The sequence below is a fragment of the Apus apus genome, chromosome 1 (genome assembly GCF_020740795.1).
Source record: "Apus apus isolate bApuApu2 chromosome 1, bApuApu2.pri.cur, whole genome shotgun sequence".
NCBI lineage: Eukaryota > Metazoa > Chordata > Aves > Apodiformes > Apodidae > Apus > Apus apus.
Window position 1 is genome coordinate 76,641,149 of NC_067282.1, and position 8,663 is coordinate 76,649,811.

The window sequence follows — 8,663 nt, forward strand, 5'->3', positions numbered from 1 at the left end:
TATGAGCTAGGTTAATTGAAGAATTAAAGAAATGAAAAAAATACAGGAAAGACCCCCCCTGCACCAATGTGTTTCTAACGTGACTCTAAGGACAGGCAAGTTCAGTGCAAATGGAGGCTTTGTTCAATTAAATTGACCCACCTTTCACCAAGTGATTTTTCAGGAGTTGTTTGGGTTTTTCTCTGGAGTACTTCTGAGGGGTTCACCTGTTCCCAACTAGTGAGGATATGAATGCAAGTAAGGGGTTTTAATAGTAGATGGAAGAAAATATACAACCAAACTTTGAAATTTGCTGCATGGATTGTAAAAACCTGATTGTCGTAGCTATTATTCAGAGACATTTTCAGTTAAGTGAGTTGTTTTGGCTGAATTCATCTTCAGAACTACATTCATGAACTCTAGAAATTAGTAAAAAAAATACTGCAAATAGTAAAGACAATTCAAAACATTATTCCAAAGGTATTTACTAAGATTACCTTTTCCTTTTGGTAATTGTACTGCATCTTACAGGCAAGCCAATAATCAACCTTTGGCTGTATTCCTATGAAACAGTAGTTCTGCTAACAGTTTATTGATGTTGCTTTCTTATTATTCGGCATGTGGTTTTGATATTAATTATTTAGCTTGTATAGCAATGGCTGTCACAGAGTAAACAACAGAATAGCAGCTTCAATTACAGAAAGCAAAAATCAACCAGCCAGAAATAATGCAGCAAAGCTGTTTGACAATACAAACTATACAATTATTTTATTTCAGTTACAGAAATGGACTGCCATTTTTCTGTGTGGGGAGTTTTGGCCTTTTTGAGTTTGGCTCTGGTTGTTTCATTGATACTGAACATTTCACACTATATGAAAAATAAACAAGGTGAGTAATGTTATCACTCTCTAAGAAATGGAGTTTGAGTGTCTGTAAAGAAAGCCATCAGCACTGGACGATTTCAAGCCAACGAATTGTTTCTTTTGAGTCTTAAAGTTATCTTTTGTCAAGAATTATTCGAGTAGAGAGGATGCAACATAAACATTTTTAGGAGAGTCATGTATGATTACAGAATGATTGCTAGCTGCCCAATGTGCTGCTAAAAACAGCTGTCCAAAGCCATTCTTTGAAGACAAACCAACAGAACATGTACAAGATGAAAATTTTAGTTCTGGGTATATTTGTGTTTTTAAAGTATGTATTTAACATCTGAAATTTCATTTTTTAGTGTATTTTCAATGTAACTGGTTATAATTTGTATTTTAATTAAAAAAAAATTAAGTAGTTATACAGATACAAAATACATTTGAGAAAATGTTCTCCTCCCCAAATTCCTGAACTCTTATTGAATATCAGATTTCTTACACATATTATGCATATTCAGCTCATTTTGCTTTTCATCAGGGGATCCTAATGTAGCGCTTAAGGCAATGTGTCACTCACAATCTGGAACTGATTTTTTCAATTTATGTTAGAGTGTGACTACAGTCATACTCTTGTTTTTGGTTAAAATTAAGTATGACTATTTTAGCAGAATTGATTATGCCAGTGCAACCTCTCTTATGCATAGAGTTCTAGTTATCAAGTTGCACAACTCTCACTGCTCCCATTTGGGGAAAAGCTGCCTTTACACTGGGGGAAAACTGCATCTGCACCATATGATTATGGGCGGGCAGGCAAACGGTGGATTCAACCACGTTAGACACACATACATACATAATTGACATTGGAACAGGCTGCCCAGGGAGGTGGTGGAGGCACTGTCATAGGAGATGTTAAAAAAATGGGTGGATAATATTTTGTTTTGGGAGGTGGTTTAGTGGTTGGGGGCTGTTGGACTTGATGATCTTGAATGTCTTTTCCAACCTTGATGATTCTATGGTTCTATGACATAGACAGAAGTTCTGTGCTTATAAACTGAACTCACCAAGTATAAGAGAATGAGATTATTACAGGGTATGAAAAGAGCTTCTGGAGTCTTGTGGAATGGGGAACAGGGGGTGCCTTTTTGGTCTGTCTTTTAGTGCTACTACGCAGATATTTTTATGATGAAAAATCTCAGCCATTTACAACACTGAAGTGAGCAAGGTTTTGGTCAGATTGGCTGATGCTGCATTGCTCATAGATGGGAATTTACTGTGGTAAATTCTGGAGTCTTGGAGCAGATGACAGACAGCCAGACATTCCTGAGTTATTAATCAAGCTCTAAAAGTAAATCTCATTGTAGCCATTGCCTCTTGGCTTCATTTTCTTCGCCTGTGTGGATCACAGGGTACCTCTCTTTCAGAGATAAAAACAACAGAACTAGAAAAATAAACACTTCACCTTGCAATATGAACACATGATGCGCCTCTCTAGGCAGAGAAAAAGGTAAGGTAGTAGCAGGAATTAATTGCACGTATTACAGTACATTTCTGGGGTCTTGTAAACTAATGCAGACTTTGCAGCCACAGCACAGTGTTGTAACATAAACATTTCTTGCATAAGTCAAAAGTATCTGAGAAAAGTAGGGGGACAACTGAAGATCCTGAGAGCTTTCAATTTTACTTGCTACAGCAAAATCAAAAGCATGTCAGTTGAGTCAACTATCTGAAGTGTTCTAAATCAGCACATTTCATTTTGTCCTAATTTTTTTATTTTTATTTATTTATTTTTTACAATTTTTCCAGCTAAACTATATAAAGACTATGAAGAAAACCGTCCAAGGTAAGTTGGATTAAAAAGTTTCTTTCTGGGCAGAGTGAAATAAGCAATATATAATGACAGATGGCTTTGGAGGGATAACGTAGAGGAAAATCCAGTATCTCACACAGCCTGCCTGGAAATGTCAGAGAGCAGGATGGTTGTGGAAATAAAGTTTTCTAAAGAAAACAGGAAAAAAACAAATTGTGTGGGATGTACTCCAGTTATTTTATCAACAATGAAAAAATTGCATGCTAATATAATTATAGATGCTGAAGGAATTTGAGGTATTGAGCTAAAACACTATTTACTAACACTTGAAGACAATAAACCTGTAATAATTTAAAAGGACTTTAAGAAAAAAATCATAAATTATAATCTTATACTTAACACCTGTGCAGCAATAATTTACATGTATTTACACCTTTTTTACACCTGACCTTCAAAAGCAATAAAACAGAGTCTGTTTACAGCTGCTGGATACCTCATGATCTGTTACAAGCCTGTTTCTCTTATTCAATATTAAAAAAACCCAACAACTAAAACTATAGGAAACAGAGATGGAAGAGGTGTCATCTTAACCCTTGAAAGGCCCTTGAAATGAAAATACAAAAAACTTCACCTGTTACCCAAAAACAATTCTCAATTACAAATTTACTTGAAGATGAGAAGTCTCTGTTTATATATTACTGCCTGTTCAGTCGAAGAGTACCACTGAAAAGGTGGTGTTAGATTGCATCATTTCATTCCCTTGATGACGCACAGTAGAGGGATGCAATATGAACAAGGTTACAAAGTGCCTTGCACTAACAACTCCCAGTTTACAAACATGCTTAAAAACATTTTCAAGCAACACCAGGTAACGAGACACAGAACACCATTAAAAATCCAAAACTGAACTTTACTTTGGTCATATCTAGTTGTGTTGACATCAGTATTTTAAGTGGACTTTTAAAGAATATTGTCCCAAAAGACCGACTTAGTGCTTTATATTGTATTGCAAAGTGGTCTCAGTGGACATCACCTGGGTTCCTTTTCATGATCATTAATATTTTTAGAACTACAAACAGTAGCTCAGCAGTCTTGACATTAGCTTTATAAGTTACAGGAAAGAAGATGTCAGTTTAGCCATTTCTGCAGCTCCCCCCTTTTCCCTGATATTTTTTAGATCACAATCTGCTATTGTGTATACATGTAAGATGCTTAGAGTAGAACAGTGGAGTCCTAAATAAAGCATATTAAAAGTGTTTTTTCTATTCCCCTTCTAGATATAATGACTATCACACAGAAGACGACCCAGTTTATAGCAATCTCAATCAAAATAATTTAGGTAAGCTTCACTTTAAGAACATGTATCTGTTCAGAGCCTATAGTAAGTGTATGGATAAAGGCTGAATAACCAACATTTTCTGTGTTTCTCAAATTGCAAACTTGAGAATCTACCCCTTTCAATTGCTGTATTAATACATATTTGGGATAGAAAAGCAAAACCATCCTACTGTACTACTATTTGTAACATCAGATCTCATACTGAATTTGATTTTTTTACAGTCCAAATGGTCCTCTTCAGTCAAATACCTAAAACCCAAGAGCTTTTCTATATGTAAAACTGCACCAGTTGAAATAAAATCTTGATCCATGCACGTTAAAGCAATCTAAGGCACATATTACACACTGTCCAGAGTCAGTACTTCCACAAAAGCTGGCAGAAAGGGACATACACCAGTGATACGATGTGGCTCTCCACAGGTCTGCAGTGACACAAATATGCTGAAACAAGCCCAGTGGCTGAATGGTGGGCCGACAGCTTTTTTCTTTTTTTTTTCCTGCTTTACTGAGCTGAAGTTAATAATCCTTGGCAGAGAGGTAAAACATTAAAGGCAGTAATATCGTATAACTGCATCTAGAGCTGCATATGCTGAAGGTATGTCTCTTGAAGCCTTTATGGTGCTAAAGCAGTATTTAAGTAACATGAACACAACATTTTTTTTGGTAGCTTTCTTTGAGGTTAAGCAAAACTAAACTGAAGGACTCAACTGTGGGAAAAAAACAAACCAAACTTTTTCATACAATTTAACTAAGCCAACACTCAAATATATTGACACCACAGAAGTCTGAAGACTGTAAGGGAGTAATTTGTTTTACTGATGGCTAAAATGAGATATGGCATGAGAAAACTTGCACCAAATTTACAGAAAACTGAAAGTAAAGTCAGGAACAGAATTTAATCACCAGCAGCTGCAACTCACAGCCTCTTTCTCAGCCAAAGAAAAGACTGCCTGTGGTGAAAAATGCATCAGTAAGGGGTGACCCCCTAATTGCAAAATGTCCTCCTACCACTCTAAAATGATGCCCACTTAGTGAACGAAACTTCCCATCCATGTGAATAGGAAATTATTTTCATTTTCACAGTATGTGAATCTGAATTTCTTAGCTTTATCGCCCTCTATAGATACAGGAAGAGCTTTCTGTGGGATTTCAAAACAAACTTCTACCAAAGTGAACTGGGGGGAGCCAGTTCTGTAACAGGGAGAATCTATTAATCTGATCTTTTAAGAGTCAGTAATGTGTCTTAATAACTAAATATTTTATTTTTTTTTTACTTTGATAAATTATAGAGGAATGCTGTTACGAGCAGATGACGTCCCAGCCTGAAAGGCCGGTTAATGAGCTACAGGTATCTTTAATTTTAATTCTGGATTTCTGAATTAGGGTAATGCAGTCTGTCTCAGAGTTCTTGTGTTTATCCCACAACAACATATAACAAAAACCGTCACACTGTTCATCACAAAAATTACCATGCATTAATGCCTCAGTTCATCAGCGAATTCAAGCACAGGCTTGACCCTTCATTCAATCTGGGTCATTAATGAAGGAGCAGGAGAATTATAGACAGCTCATTTCCATCCATATGGCGTGATAAAGCTCAGTCACAGGCATGCAGATCAGGCTGAATTAAACCTGCACCTACTGTCATGGCTTATGTAAATAGTTTTATTTTATTTTGGACGTCAACCAAGTGAAAACACAAGCTGCATCACATGATAATGACTTTGACTAGCTCTCTCCTGCCCAGCACAAAATCTATATGCTTTACCAAATGAAAGAAGACTTTTTCTATTGACTTTGATTTTAAGATACCTGAATGGCTAGAAGTATGCAAGCTTCAACTAAAATTGGTCTGTAATTGAAGCATTCCTAGCATCAATTTCCTGAGTTGATTTCCAGGTATTTCACAAGGACCAATTTCTAGCCTTTCTCTGAGGATACATCTGGGAGGATAGAAACATCCTTTTTTAAAGTTAGATGTTTGTTTTCATTAACTTCATGGAAAAAGAATAATCCATGAAAATTCCCCTGTCAAAAGTGCTTCACAATTTGGCTTGAAAAAACACAGAAAAGCAGGGGAAAGACATACGAAACACCCATTTTGTACTAGAAATGAGATCATATATACAGACAAGAATCACATCTGCACAGAAGAAGCCTGAGAAAAATGCTGTTGCTAATAACTGGTTTCTAATAAAAAAAAAAAAAAATAGGAAGAACAGGTCAAATCATGTCTTGCATCCCAAAGAACTTGGATTGATTATATAAGCTACTGCCATTCCCACAAAGAATCTTTCCAATAATACCTTGATGAGTTTTTCTTTACTGACGTTATCCTAAGAACTTGATTAATTTACCATCAGGTTATGTTGGTCTGTTTTCTTTGCTGCCACAACTTAATAATTTGTACTTTTAATGAGTTAATTTACATCTAGTTTGGGTAAACTTCAGCCACTGTTATGATTGCAGTGTAGACATCGTCAGAGACATAATTTTAAAGCAAGCATAACTACTGAATGTTAAATATATAGTGAATTTCCATCTAGGTGGAGTCTGCCAATCAGATGTGTTACGCCTCACTTGATCACAGTATCAAGGGAAAATACAGAAAACCAAGGAGGAAGAAAGACCCTTCATTAGAGGATGATGAAGCAGAAAGATCATCTAACCCCAGCACGATGGCTTCCAAAGTTTGCATTTACCTCAACAGTGAGCAGCTGGCTGCTGAAGACATGGCACACATAGAAGCTGTTCATGATGATCCCATCAGATTAATGGGTTTGATTCGTACTACAAAAGGAGAGAACATTTGAAGTGGCTCAATGAACTAAATATGTAACCAGAAAGTGAGACCTGCTTGTTCATTCTGGAGGAACAGTGAATGCTTGGAGACGATATCCTGACAAACTAACATACCAAGCAATGATACCACATGGGTAAGTTAGGTGTTCCAATGTGTCCTCCAAGCACACTTACAGACTAAGCAAGAAGGATAGATCCAGACTGCCACTCTGAAGGACCTGCCCTTCTGAAGACATTTTAAAAGGGAGTTTTAGAAGGTGGTATCTCAGCATTCACATGGTACTGATTCCAGTAAAAATTAATCCTTTGTTTAAAACAACGTTAAACTTTCAAACAGCCCTAAAAGATCTGTTCTGTTGTCTGTAGAACTCTAGCAGGCACAACAATTCTATATGGATATTAACAATACTTTTGGAAGTACACTTAATGATTTAGTTTTTTTCCCCAATTAAAACCTGATCTGCTGTTCAACATTGTGTACTTTTCCACTGTGATTGGTCTATGGTAATAACACAATATATATAAAGCTTTTTGGATAACTGTTTAACAGCTTGTTTAAAGTCGTAATTGTACATCTTGTAAGATTTAACAACATCCTCATATACCTTTAATTTTCTTCTGTGAGCGATACCAGAATATATCTCAAATCTCAGCCATGATTAAGAGTTCACAAATATATTAGCAAATTATCTGTAACAATAAAGCTCCCAGGCAGGATTTTTTCTTTTTAATGTTCTACGTGATGTTTAAATTCCTATCAGGTTTTACATTGCCATTGTTACCAACTATTTTACAAAAGTAGAGCCTTTTTTGTGTCCGTATCCCCCTCCCTCCCCCCCAAATTGCATACTGTGTGCACATTCATCTTAAGACTTTAAAATAATAATTTTGTTTAAAGTGGGGATTTATTTTTATATTCTATGAGTCATTAAGTAGTAGAAGAAACAGTAAGGCATGTTGATGCAATATGCTTACCTCTAGGTGCCAGACAGTTCTGCCTTCTCTAAAAAAGGTTATTAGTGCCTTTAAAATCCACACAGAGCAGAGTGTCAAAGAAGCTCTGCTTCAAGCTGAAGATCCCAAGCACATCAGAGAGCACTGCAAGTGCTTCATGTCCTGAAGGCTAAAGCCCCAGAAGCAGGTACAAGAAACAAAGCAAACAAAAAGCCCATAGGACAAAAAGCCAACACTTCTAAAGGCAGAAGTATATGTACATGTCCAGATGTGGAATGAATTTATTATGAAAAACAAATTATCACTGTAAAAGAAACAGTTATTTGACAGCCTGGTTCATGTTTAACTCTTAGTTAATGGAGCCTCTTTAACATGGCTTAATTTCTATGCTAGACTAGAAGGAAGGGGCCAACCCCTGTGGACAAAGCTGCCCAGCATCACTGCCTGTCTTGTGCTAGCACTTGCTCTCATGTGCAGAAATCACGTCAATATGTTTGGCTCCTACATTGCAGAAACAAGGCAAATTTGGAATTAAAGTGACTGGGTTATCATGGTCTAACAACAACTGCCATTGGATAAGCAAAAATAAATACTCTTGAAGAACTGATAAAAACAACGAGCCTGACTAGGATTATAAGAAGGGAGAGGAGGAAGGCAAATCCAAAGCCAAAGAGCCAAAGCTTATAAGTAATAAAATACATGTCAACATACTTTTCCTTAGACTCGCATTGAATAACATCAATGTGATATTTATATGAAATATTTCAATTTAGCTGCCACCAATCAGCTGCAATACTCAGCCCTCTGGGGTAACTAAGAGAAAATTTTCTTAAATAATCTCTCCAGCAAATAAGCATAGACCCAAAAGTCATTATGATATTCCAACACATGCATGAAACAAGGGATACTGCAGTTGC

General features: G+C 36.3%; 1 protein-coding gene across 1 annotated transcript; it reads left to right on the plus strand.

Moving 5' to 3' along the window:
- Nucleotides 1–764: 764 nt before the first annotated feature.
- Nucleotides 765–6,803, plus strand: LOC127395746 (T-cell receptor-associated transmembrane adapter 1). Its single transcript, XM_051643073.1, has 5 exons — nt 765–867; nt 2,649–2,685; nt 3,930–3,991; nt 5,280–5,338; nt 6,537–6,803. The coding sequence occupies exons 1-5, from the start codon at nt 765–767 to the stop codon at nt 6,801–6,803; spliced, it is 528 nt and encodes a 175-aa protein (XP_051499033.1).
- Nucleotides 6,804–8,663: the final 1,860 nt, after the last annotated feature.

Bases quoted from the DNA above. Each gene is read 5' to 3' on its own strand.
- LOC127395746 (XM_051643073.1), top strand. From the start codon at position 765: ATGGACTGCCATTTTTCTGTGTGGGGAGTTTTGGCCTTTTTGAGTTTG. The intron at 868-2,648 runs GTGAGTAATGTT...CAATTTTTCCAG, and splicing joins CTATATGAAAAATAAACAAG to CTAAACTATATAAAGACTAT. The intron at 2,686-3,929 runs GTAAGTTGGATT...TTCCCCTTCTAG, and splicing joins TATGAAGAAAACCGTCCAAG to ATATAATGACTATCACACAG.